The sequence below is a fragment of the Anser anser genome (assembly GCF_964211835.1).
Source record: "Anser anser genome assembly, chromosome: 26".
NCBI lineage: Eukaryota > Metazoa > Chordata > Aves > Anseriformes > Anatidae > Anser > Anser anser.
Genome location: NC_139747.1, coordinates 3,441,618 through 3,455,059, shown reverse-complemented (window position 1 = coordinate 3,455,059; position 13,442 = coordinate 3,441,618). Strand labels below are relative to the sequence as shown.

The 13,442-nt window shown below is 47.0% G+C and overlaps 1 protein-coding gene across 1 annotated transcript in view; it reads right to left on the bottom strand.

Moving 5' to 3' along the window:
- DPYSL2 (dihydropyrimidinase like 2) overlaps positions 1-1,405 on the bottom strand; it is a 54,041-nt gene extending 52,636 nt beyond the window's left edge. The window contains exon 1 of the mRNA XM_083812053.1: positions 763-1,405. Coding sequence (XP_083668179.1) covers positions 763-1,113 — 351 coding nt within the window. The 5' untranslated portion in view covers positions 1,114-1,405. The remainder of the gene's footprint in view (positions 1-762) is intronic.
- Positions 1,406-13,442: the final 12,037 nt, after the last annotated feature.

Genomic DNA, 13,442 nt, shown 5'->3' with positions numbered 1-13,442 from the left:
ACCTTTGGCTTGAATGGGTTTTGCCTCAGGAAAAGGACAGGCTCTACTACACCATGACACATACACAGAGCCAGAAAATAGCTTCAGGAGTCTTAAAAGGCTGGGAGGAGCTCAGGTTTTTTTTTTCAGAGAGAACACCACATTCCTGTGAAAGTCCCAGCACATCTTCCTGAGGCAAAAATTCCCCCTGCAGCCACAGGCCTTCATCAGGCAGGTACCGAAATACAGCTCCCCTGGGTCACTCTGGAGCCTCTCCTCCCCTGGGAGCAGGGGTGGGAGTGCTTCCCGAGTTCCCCCTGGGAGAAACCCGCAGGGAATGGGTCCCTGGAGGTGGAGGCTCATTGATGCTCTTTTGCTAACAATCGCGTTTCTGCTCCCGTGAGCTGCATTCACGAGCTGGGTGGGGCATTTTGCTACCGTTGTGCTGGGGAAATCGCCTAAGAAACAAAAAAGTCGGTCTCTAGCACCAAATCGGAGGGCAGGGCGGGGAAAGGGAGGGTGTCTGTGTGTGCAGGGGATCCTTTCTTCTTCTGCCCTCCTCCCTGAGCACATACACACACCTGCAGAGAGCACACAGATAACATTAGAGGGCTGGCAAGGAGCCTCTAGCAGGGATGCTACTTCTCCAAGGAAGACACTGCCAGCACGTACATGCAAGTGACAAAAGCAAGGAACTGCAGGGTGGGAAGGATCTATCCCTCTGCAGCCTATCCATGTGCAAGTTGCACCTCACACATACACATATGTCATTCACATACCCACCTTGTCATTCAGGTTCTGCAGCGCCTCCTTCCCCGTGGCACTCCTGATCTCCACCTTTCTCCCGAAATCAACAGATGGTTCCCCTCCCTTCCCGCTCTGCCTCGAGTAGACGGACTGAGCATCCGGCCCCAGGTGGGCAACATCCTTCTGCTTCGCCACGACTTTGTTAGATCCGCGGCCCACCGACAGGGAGTCGAAGTCGATGGTCTTGTTCTCCAGGGAGCCTTCCACCGGGCAGAACATGCCACAGAATTTCTGCCGGGGCTTGGGACTGCCCGAGCCCAGGTTTTTGAAGAAGGCTGGCACTTCTTCCTCCTCGCCCTGCCGGCCAGACTGCTTCCTCTCAGCCATGGCTCAGTGTGGTCTCCCTGCTAAGGGAAAATAACAACAGCGGTAACCAGGAGGATCCTTCACACACACACGCACACACACACAAGCGAAAAGAGGAGGAAAAAAAAAAAAAAAGAGATCGCTCAGGGTCCTAGAGATACAGCAACATCAATTGCAAAGGGCTGTGCCTGGCAGCTCCCCTGCCCCCATTGGTATAATACAGTCTGTAGCTCGCTCTGTTTTCTTTGATGCGGTGCAAAGTTGAGGGAAGGTTGGGGCAGATCCTGCTGCAATCAAGGGAGGAGGGTTCAAGTTCCCAGCATCCAGACGGGGAGGGAGGGAGAAGGAGAGAGAGAGAGAGGAAAAAAAAAAAATCCTCACTCTGCAGCAGAAGCTGGGGACTGATCCGGAAGTGATGCGACTGGTGAATTGGCAAATGGACTCGAGCAGGTTGGAGCAGCAGCCCCCATCCATGCACACACCCTTCTCCTTCCCCTTCCCCGCCGCCGCGAGTCGCGGAGAGGCTGCCGGAGGCTCAGCACCCCTCACCTCCTGCTGCTCCCCAGGCAGAGGAGAAAGGAGGGCTTCCTTCCTCCCCCTAGCCCCTCTCTCCTCTTCCTCCCCCAGCCCGCAATGGTGGCGGCGGGGCGTGCTGCGGGAATCCATCCTATTGTTCCCCACTTGCCTCGAAGCAGTGGAGCCGGAGGAGCCGAGGCCGCGGGGTTCAGCGGGGCTGGCGGGAGGCGAGGCTCAGCCTCATCCAGCTGGGATTTGGGGGCATCGCTGGTGCCGTGACTCCAGCAGTGCCTCTTCGGGGGGGGGGACGAAGGTTTCGATGGATGGCACTGGGGAGAGAAAGAGCGAGACGGGCAGCCGGGAGAGCGAGGGCGGCAGGCGAGCCGTTCACCGGGACTTACCTCCGGGAGCCCGCAGCGGTGGCCTCACGAGTCACTGGAGCCTCTACAAGGCCAGGAGCCCCCAGGGCCCTGCTGGGGGGGCTCAGGGCAGGCAGCAGGCAGCCCTGGAGGAGGGGCTGAGCCGTGCTGAGCCGTGCTGAGCAGGGCCGAGCGCTGTCCCTTCAGCACCCCCAGCAGCCTCCCAGCCTCCCTCCGGGCCTCGTTGGCAGGGATTTTGCTCCCTTTCTCCCTTTTTGCACTCGTCCCACCGGGGCTAAATAAAATAAATTGAGCCCACAGGTGGCCAGGCAGAGGGGGTCGTTCCCCAAGGGTTTGGGCCCGCAGGGTACAAGGGGAGGACTCGGCGAGGCCGAGGGAGGTTTTTATCCCCAAGGTAAGCGGGGCGGCACACAATGGGCTCGGGCGGGCTGTCTCCACCTGATACACACGTTATTAATACTGCTGGTCCCGGTCCTCGAGGCTAATCCATACGCGGTAGCGCCCTGCCCCGAGCCCAATGGGCAGGCTGTTTATTACCATGCATTATTCATGGGGCTGCGTCTTCGCACATGCACACGCTAAATGCTAATTCACAGGCAGCTGTGGCCAAATGGTTACCAAGCACCTTGGCAAGATTCAGGACAAAAAAAAAAAATTACCAAAAGCGATAAATTACTAAATTAATAAAAATCTCAGGGCTGTCTCTCCTCGCGCATCAACGCGTTTTTACTGAAAGGTGGGGAGGAAAAAGGACAACCAAGCAGCCAAGGTCACAACCAAACGAAGCCCGGTAATAAATGCATTAAGACTCCAGCCTAAAAGGAAAGACAGAAGCCTGCAGCTTGGCCCTGAAGGATGGAGGCGATGTGCTCTGGTAGCTAATGAAGGGGGGAGCGATCCGAAGACGGAGGCCCTCCGGGGCAATGCTCCCCCCTTCCCCTTCTGGGGCCAGAGCAGCCCGGGTTGTAGCCACGCTGATCTCAGGTGCTTTGTAGGGAACGGGAGGCCAACATATGGTCTCTCAGGTACCCTGAAGTCCTTTATTATTTAAGGTTTATAAATATTAATGGTCAGAGCGCTGCTGATCAGGCAGTCCACAGAAGCTGCAGAGTGCTGACAGGGGCTCCAGCAAGCCGAAAGCCTTGAAGCGATTGTGTTGACACGTTCTGCAGTCTGCTGAAACGCACGCAGCTTTCAGGGGTAGCCTTAAATCACGCTCGTTCATCACTTGGCACGTCCTTGGAAGACGCTCAGATGGCCACAGACAAAGGCACCTGCGAAGGGATGGAAAGAGACCGACCCACCAGTAAAGTGAGTCTACAGGCCCTGAAGTGGCAGAGACAAGAATCAGATCCTGCAGCTTCCAAATGTTTCCAGCCTGTTAAAGGTCACTCCCAAAAGCTGAAGTTTCTTACCATACAGATCTCTCTCACCCTCAAAACACGGGCAATTGCATATCCAACAGCCAGCTCCAAGTACTTCCCCTTTCCACGGCGCCTTGAGGACACGCTCAGCGATGTCTCCAGCTGTTTGGTGTTCGGCTCCAGGTGTCCCCGTGGGAAGCTGGGCAGGCTTCTTTCCCCAGGCTGACCCGCTGAGTCCCCGACCAGGCTCACATACCAAACCAACGATGATTTCTATCACTGAAGTGGAAAGTCAGGCACTCCAAAAGAATCACAGTTCTATAAAACGCATCTCCTGTGATTATATTCTTTTACTGGACATTTCACAGAAGGATAATATACACACTGCATCTTTCTGGTCCTTTTATGGACACTGAAAAATTATGGGGTAATTTTAAAAAAGTTTCTTCTCCTACCTGTGGAATTCAGGTATCAGATCTTGAGATATGCTCAGCTGTAGCAAACAACTCGTTTTTATTGTTAGACTTGAACTGAAACATTCCCATACCTCTACAGGACTCCCTACCTTTACTCCTCCTATATTCCTTTTCCAACAGAAGGGTTGCTATCATGAGTAAAGCCATAATCAAGCAGCCAGTGCACTGGGAAATTAGTCCCCACAAATCACTCTGACTTTGGGACCAGCCATAGAAACTTATCTCCATGAGTCCAGCCGAGCTTCTGTAGGATCTGACACTTGGGAAGTGGCACAGGCCCTCACCTGAATTTCATAAACCCAGCATCAACAGGAACAAGCCCAGAGTTAACAGCTCGTCCTCAGCCCTATCAACGACAAAGGTGGGGACAGGTTGGAAACATCTCATCTTCCAAGCATGCAATGAGCATTAACTGGTCCTTGGAATATCGCAGTAATGCGGGTACGTAGAGCAGAACAAAGAATTTGAACAGTTATTTGCAGATAAACTATTTATCAATACATGGAAAAAAATAATGATCTTCATCACCATTTAAGAAAGGAAAAAGGGAAATTGAATGGAATCACTGCATTGGCTTTTCTTAGTATCAAACACTCTGGACACTTCTGGGTGACTCCTAGCCCTATTATCTCTACGCTGTAAATAAGGGAAGCGATGAATAGAGGGCTTGCACAGCCTGCCCGAAGCTGCAGCGGGAAGCGGTGGCAGAACTTGCTTAAATTCAGATTCTTTCATGCCAGTGCACAAAGGTCTGAAGCGACATAAGTACTCGCTACCTTAAGTGCTGCAGCAGCACGTGACAAAAGGCAACCCCTGCCTGGAGAGTTTACGGCTGAGTTTACAAAGACAAGAAGAAGGACCCCATGAAGAGCACGAGGATTTCACAAAGATCTTTTTGAAAAAATAAAAAGAAATAAAAGATTATATTGATATAGAGGGGGAAATGTGAGCACAAAGACATGAAGTAGGCAAGCTCTTTGTCAAAGAAGGGGAAAACCAGGTCTCTTCACTTACATTCAGCTCCCTCTGTGCTACCATACTCGGGTATCTGTGGGCTGCCCCGAGGAACGCGGGGGCACCGGGCTCCTTCCCCAGCCCCGCAGTGGCTCCGGAGGTTTCTGATCTCCTGCTCCGTCTGGCCGAGACGCGCCCGCTTACTTCTCGTGCATCAAATGATGAACGATGCTTTATCACATTTCATTGCCATAGTTACTTACATGTGCAGGGTAAGGCTGAACAATCAAACTTGATTTGAATCAGAAACAATGCAGTGTAAGCTTTATGTTGCTTTAGTTGCCTACCACCCTTAGGTGAGACGACTGCTGCAAATGCAGCATTTTCTTCGCTATTTAAAGGTTAAGAAGCCAGCCAGAAATTACAGTAGTATATTCTGCCATTAAATTGCCATTATTAAATTAAATGACAGCAACTACTTCCAAATCTCGAGCTCTTCCTATTGCAAGTAGTTAATTATTAATACTTCCAGGGGGTGCAAAATTTATCACGCAAGGCAGGATCCCATGGAAATACGGATACTTGCAGAGGCAAAATTCCACAAAATCTCCATTCCTCAGTGAAAACAAGCAAAGAAAGAGGCTGGTGTGAGCCACCAGGCAGTATTAAGTCTTGGCTTACAGACCTCTAGCCTGAAAGCTCCCATAGAACGGTGTGCCTAGGATCTAGCCAGGGCTGGGGTTTTCATGGCAACCATGTCCAGATATCTGGTATATAATCATAACGACAGAGCCCCTCTGCACAAGGACAATTTACCTGCCCCAGGCTGCAGAGATGCTGTGCTCAATGCGTCCAACATCCCAAAACCAGCCCTCAGGTGGAAGCTTTACCAGAGAAAGCTGCAGCCACCCATACAAATGCAGCACGTCTATGTGCCAAGCCACGCGCTTACACTAAGTGAAGCACAGGTGACAAACTCAGGAGCAAATTCAAGTGAAAAACTAGACATCTTTAACTCAATGCCAATCCTTCAATTAAGTTTAATTGGGTCATAACTTAAGAATACAGCTCTGACCTCAGAATTACATCAAGCTGATATGTGTTTTCAGCTGGGCCCACTGAGAGGGGGCTCCATAGAGAAGTTAGCTAATTGCTTTTACTGAAAGTAGAGGAAAATCTTCATGATGCCTGGGAGTATGGGGCTAAAAGCAGAGCCTCAATGGCCACTCTTATATACACCAGCAAGTGATTTTCGAAGAAAAGCTGAATAAAGCTTGAGTGTAAATCCACAGCCAGATTTCAGGGATGCTCACTGAGGACCGGGTGCTGATGTCTGCAACCAGCATGGCTCACAAAACCATGCAGCCCTAAAAAACACCAACTTGCTGCATGTGCCACAGCAACAGCCTGTGAATTTCACTGCCTGAGCACAAGCTGGGCAGGCTACCTCTTCTCTCGCTGGTTGCTGCCTTATCTATTGGCATCCCCTGCATCTGATGCTCTAATTCCCATTTTCTAGGGTGCAGGCTCAGTATCAAGAGGTGGCAGTGATTAACTGTCTTTCCAGAATATTCCTGGAGCATTAAGAATTAAACCAAACCTTCGAATAATTGATTGGGCTGAAAATGTTCTGGCAGAGCACAAAAACTGAAAGAGCAAGTTGTCTGCAGAAAAACCATTAACCATCTTCCTTTTAGGATCTGATAATTGCTGGAGTGGTTGACAGCTTTTCTTGGCGTTGAGCACTCAAAGACGAGACACATTATTTCAAAAACATTAAAGACCAGAAGAAAGTCTCTTGATAAATGGGTAAAGTCCATTCAGATACTGAAACAAAAGCTCATTTATTTCCATGGCCTTTTTATTTTCTGCTTATCCTACGCCTCTGCTTTCCTTCATGGTTTTGTCCTCGGCAACCTCAACTAATGTAAACCAGCCTCGGTGAACTTCTGCCAATCAAGGTTTGTTGCCAGTGGGTTTTAGTCCCTGAAAACAGATGGTTTGAAAGCCACATTGTGCCACCGTGCCCACAGCCAATAGTACAAATATTTAGCCAATTAGAAGGGGATTTTCCAAAGGCACAAATGGAAATTAGGCACACAATTCCCATTGACTTCCAGCCGGAACGGAGAGCCTTACTACCTTCAAAATCCCTCCTTACTAATTCAGTCTTTGTAAAATAAAAGCATGTGAAGGGTACCAGGCTGCTCCGAAATCAGCTGTTCTCAAGATGATAATCACGGACAGCAGCAATAGGAATCACTCCGAAGGGCTCAGTGCTGAAGACAGAAGTTCCACCGAAACTGCTGATTTCATTAAGGTCCATAAACGTCCCGAGACATTTTGAAGCCCTAGCAATAGCTTGTGTGGATTGATTACAGCTGAGTATTGAGGCATGTTTCTTCCAGACAAAGTCATTAAGAGAACTCACCCATCTGACCACAAAAAGGCATCATTAAATATTAACATTTCCTCTGAACACCTCTCTAAGAATGACAGCTACAGCCTTACCATCATTAAATCCGCATGGAACTGGGACTCAACAGGAAATAGCTATTGATTTGTGCACTGGAATTTATTTAAAATTTTGCCAGCATTTTCCCAGAAGGTCCCAAAATGGACCATGACAATCTTTACTATTCCAACATCACTTAAAATAGAGACCTTCCAAATCAGGGAGCTCCCATCAAAATGGGAAGAATGGGTGAATATTACTGTTTGTCTTGTCACTGGGACACCTTGACTGCGCTCTCTCTCTCCCTCTCTCTCCAGAGAAGATCTTTCCTCTGTAAGCATGCCAAAGCCATGATCCACATGGCTACACACACCTTCTACTAAGCGCCGTGTTAATAAATTATGATGACAACAATAATAGTAAGAATCCTAAAGCATTTCATGCTCTATGAATGATTCATTTGTTTGACTTTGAGCATTACAGCTCACTGGTTTGCTCTAAGACAGGGCACAATATCTCTACAAATAAAAGCCATCAGGAAGCTCGACACTAGAAGTACCCCAGACTCATGATAAACAAATACCACTGGGCTTTAACGTGCTGCTCCCGTATCAAAGATGCAGCCCAGCCTCACCTTCACTTTCTGTTCCACCCTCGCCCTTTTAAATGCTCTAGAATTGCTCCCTCCTGTCCCTACTATTTCATGGCAATTCATATAGTGCTTCCCAGTAAACAGAAATGCCTCCCTATTTATTGGGATGGAAATACTTAACCCCACAAAATATCTTGGGACGTTGTCTGTAATGTTGCACTCATAATATAGGATGATGGGCTCATAAAAGACTTCCTCTGGCACTGAAACCCGTTTTCTGCACTCACAGGCAGTGATGTAATTGACATCTGGACCAGAACTGTGCCTCAGATACTCACCACACATGCACGCACACATGTACAACCCACAAGCACAGAATTGCTTCCCCTATCCCTTATCAGACCTTTCACTGCAGAGACCAAGCAGCACATGCTAAAAGACTGAAGGCACAACCCTAATCCAGGTAAAGAAGGGATGCTGGATGAAAACATCCAAGTGAATTCAAAAAAGGATGTTATTTTTGCTTATGGTTCTGTTCATCAACTTTGTTCACTGGATGAAAGCTCTACCAGCTCATAACACAAAAGCACCTTATTCTAAAGCTTCATTAAGCAGCTTCACTCGATGGAGTCTGTGTTTGGTGATGGCTTTGGAGAATATTTCAAACACTCTGCACAAGTAGGCATTTAGAAAACAGCTACATGCAGTGACTTACTTGCTAAGCACAAGGAGAGGGAAAGGGAAAGTACCTTGAGCCCCCTGATGATGATAAATAGACTGTCATGCTTTATTCTGCAATAAAAATGCCAGAGACAGTAATACCAGAGAAAGACCCACTACACTGGAAAGCTAATGACCATCACAGATAAGCTGGACCATTGTCTCAGGTTGATCCCACTTTAAACTGCAAAAGCGGGGAATAACCCTACCAAAGCAAACCGATTTCCAAGTAGTGTTACACTTGAAAGTGAAACAGCTAGAGTAAAAGCTTCCCAGTATGTTCCATGTGCATGTCATGTGCTATATGATATTATAAACATACAGAAAAGAAGCAATCTGTTCCAAAAGTCTCAAGCCAATGTTTTTGTGTGTGTTTCAAGGGACATGAACTCGAATTTGGTTCAATGGCAGGAAGAAGAATGTGAAGCCCAAGTAGTTTTAAAAAAAAATGATGTTGGCAATCAAAAAGCCAAAAATCAAAATCAAATTGTGTCATCAAAACCCACACTTCGAAAAGCAAGACAAAGCAAAGCTTCACTGTTGCTGAACTTGAATTTTAAGCTGAGAGGAAAAAGCTTGAAGCAGAAACCTGCACTGGTCTGTGTCTGCACTGCTCAGTTTCTCCATTTTGCTGACACAGCTTGAAAACCTCGCCAGGCCATGCTGCTCAGCAGGAGAGAGTTCGGTCACTTCTGACGACGCCTTCAGCTAAGCGCTCGTACGAGGCACTGCAAACCATTTGTCATTTTTGAAAATCTCATCTCATTACATTTTAAATAGATGGGACAGACAAAGGCAGCATTATTAGCCTCACTGTACACATGGGAAATGAGGCATAGAAATTCAAATGGCCCACCTAAAACCGCAGAAGAAATCTGTCACACGGAGCAACAGCAAGACGCTGGTCCAGGCTCTCCCTTGCCTGCAGTCAGCCCTGCTTGGGGATCCTCCTTGCCACAACCACTGCTCTGTTCACTCTGCCTCTGTAGCTTTCAGCCCTTCTTTCTAGGCAGGGGCAGAAAAAAAAAAAGAAAAAGCAAAACCCAGGAATAACAGTATTAATATAAAGGAAGACTAAAAACAGTAACAGCAATGGAAAAAACAGCTCTTTGTGCTGCTCTGTAGAACCCATTAGGTCTGGGGGCTTTGCAGTCACTGCTAGCATGAACCAACATCCTCATGTTGCACTTATTAAATAAATTTAATCTTATTAAACTGCATTACAAGCTTTTATTTCATAAATCTGTGTCTCTCTCTGACCGCCCAGGGAATTAACTCCTGCATGGACTATGCCTTAGCCTTGCAGCAAGCACAAAACCATCACCCCTGCTGATTACGTCGCTCCCAAGCAGCGGAACAGGCTCAGGGCACTTTGCGGGCATTACAGGCCAGAGCCCTGGCTGCAGCTCGTTGCTTTGCAGCTGCGTCTGCCAGAGCTGGGAACCCCAGCAAGCAGCAATGGGCTCCCCTGAATTAAGGGGAGGGAGGTGACAACACGAGGGGTGCTCCGGCAAGGGGACGGCGGAGGGCCCTTGCATCCTGCTGCCATCTGTAGCGTGCTAATCAGAGGGCTGCCAGCTGCTGCTTTTGAAAGGAACAGCAATGTGTCACCAGCACACGGACACCCCTCGTCCTCCTCCGCCAGGATATCCCTGCACAGCCACAGACATATGCCAGTGTCACACTCCGCTCTCCCTGGGCAGGACGAGGCATGACACGCGGGGTGATTGCTTTGCCAGCGAAATCCACGCTCTTTTAAACAGTAAGGGAGGGTGGGAGCATTTAGGATGCTGCTTTAACATCCACATAAATCTGGTATTGGTGCGTCAAGAAGAGTACAAGATGTATACACTCAGATATGGGCTGTATACTTGGAAAATATTTGTTTAAAATCACCCAAAGAGCTTCTCGTAGCTCAGTGAAAATGCAGCATGTTACTAACTGACAGAGAAGCAGTACGAAGAGGTCAAGCTGTGTTACTTTCTGTGCAAAACAGCCTTTCGTCCCCCTTTTATTCTGGGATTTTGCTGTAATGATCTGAGGTCAACATGAAAAAATTTGTTAAACAAACTTCAGTGAATCAAAATACAACATTTCAGACTGCCCTACCTTCCATCTGATATGAAACATCCCATCTGGGGGGGCTGAGCAGTTTTTTTAAGGTTAAATTGTACTGTTCATAGGATCAAAGGAAATGTTTGCATAGAAAAACATGGATTTCCAAATGAAGAGCTGCATTTTTTTTTCAAGTACTGGCATGAGTATTTTACCCCTTTAAAAAAGGAAAAGGGAAGAAATTCTCAAATAATTTTGTGAAGTGTTCACATGCATTTTAAGCATGGCTAAATAGGTTTGATATGTGAATGCAAACATTTGGATAAAGAATACTCACAAGGGTGTTAGACTGCAACAGCTATACATCTGCAGCATGGGCAGCACAGCCCCAAGCCTGTTTGCAGAGCTGGTATTTGGAAGGAACACAGACAGGGAATACCCCAGGGATTGCTAACACTGCCCCACTGCAAGCATAAGAATATTTCCAAAAAACAAGCATGGCTTCAGCATCTAACTTTGATAAACATGTTCAAAGCAAGAAATCGTACTCTTCATCAGCTTCAATACTGGAACTGGGATGTGAAACAAAACGAACCACACCTACATCTGACTGATCTGTGCATCTCCTTGCAAAGAAGCAGCCTAGATGTAGAAATGTGTTAGAGCCTCAGCAGAATCAGTAAATTCTCCAAGATTTAAGCTAGCGGTCAGGTGTTTTGCCACATTCAGTGCTCCACATTTTGAAGTCTAACCCCCAGAAAATGCCAGAGCTCCCCAGGTCCAACAAAACCAAACTAGTTTTTAACCAGAATCAGTTTTTCCAGTCGTACAAAGGGAAAAAATAAACAAATTCACTCCCTCAAATTACTCCCCATTTTCTTTCCCAAACAGAAGCCAACAAATTAGCATTATAGTTGGAAACATGCACCGGCTGCTCTGCAGTTTCCTGTTTGCTTTGCTAATGCATGCAAATGGAAGAGTCAGGCAGAGGGCTCGAATCTGCAAGGCTTCGTAGGCTAGGTACTGGACTGAAATAAACACACATACTTGGGTGAGTCTTTACAAACAAAGATTATTTTAAAATTATTTACTGGATTATTTTAGCACCCGTACTTCAATGTCACCTGTCAAGCAAAGCAGTATTGTCGGTCGTCTGCTCTACAGGAGGGGGAATGAAAACTCCATCTCTCCGCTTCATTCCACAACTGACTGACTTTGTGACCTTCAGCAGGTCACTGCATTCACCTGTGCCTACTAAGTGGCAATATAATCATCTCCAAAGACGATGGATTTGTTCATTCTTTAGTGATTAGAAAACGCTTTCAGATGTGGGGAGTAAGAAACACGAAAAATACAATAATGAAATAAAATTACTTAAGAGTAATTTAACTTTATTGAATTACATACCAATTAAATAATCAGCATCTCAAAAGGCAGGTTTGAGAAACAATGCTAAGGTAAGCAGTTATTTTCTAATAAAAACATGTGCATGACTTAAATCAAACTGTATACCTATTATCTGAAAAATGCATCACAGTCCACTCGGATTATAGGACCAAGAATTTAAAGCACATCATTTTTACTTTACTTTTTTTTCAAGGGATCTCTTTTTAATTTAAGGCAGAACAGATTCTGTGGGCCTAGAATATATTCACACCTTCGAACTTTAATGAGAAGCAGCAAAATTCAAGTTGAGGCAAATCTTGAAAAACGTTTCAACGGCACTTTGGGCTGCACGGGGGAGCTAAACATTTTAGTCATGCAGAAAAGATGCTCTGAGGATAAATTGCAGCGTGCTGGGAAGAAATGGTTACCACTAGCTCTGGGAAGAATAATTAGGTTAGAAAAGGGAGGAACCTGGGTACAATTCCTGTATAGAACACCAGGAGCTCTGTCTCTGGACCTGTCTCCTAGCTGGAGACAATAATTCAGTCTCTCTCTCATGTGTCAACATCTCCTCCATCATACTTTTCTTCCTTGCTACCTGTATACGTACAGCCTCTAGCACAAGGTCATTTTCAAGGTTGATTCATTTGGGTACTGTTCGAAACCAAGTTTGTCAGTGTGCCAGCAACCCCAATTCCTGAGCTCTTTGCCCAGTTCTAACGTTCATTCTTTTGACCTAAACAAGCCGCATGTGTTCGGTGGGATCCATCCATCCATTTGGTACATCGCAGTGACAATATTGACCTGCTGCTCACAACTGGTTAAAGAACAGATTCACCCGTGCTTTATGCTGTTTTCCATGGTAGCAGTAAGTCCCAGAGGGAGGGTGTGCTGGCAGAAGGAAAAGGGCTGCATTGTGTCTGGAGAGGGGTGCCTGGATCGTGATAAAGGCAGACAAAGTCAGCCTTCAGAGCCCAGTGCTGGTAGCTGCTGAACCCCACTCGTACATCTCACAAAAACACCACTGTAAACTACCGCTTCCCAGAAATGGCCAGCACTCTCTTCCCAAAAAGATCCAGATCTTTGCCTGTATAAAGCTGCTTGCTCCAAATGTTCTCTCTGTGTACAGTGGACATATGGCGTGTTGTTGAATGCAGAGAGACAAAAGGAAGAAAACAGACTCACAAAGGAACCCCCAGCTAAAAAGCACCATCCATTCATGGGTTAAAAAAGAAAGCAAGCCTTGAGGATGTTTCAAACAGCAGGGTATCAGCTGGAGCCTGCACGGAGGCTTTTCCCATTGCCATTCATAACAAAATCAGGAGGCAGAAAGTTACTATAGCAATAGCAGCAGAATGCAGAATGGGTGCTCTTCCGAGGGCAAAAAGAGCTCTTGGAGAAGCGCAGGGGTCTGCTCCTCTTCATCCTGCAGGCTGCCAAGCACAGATCAGC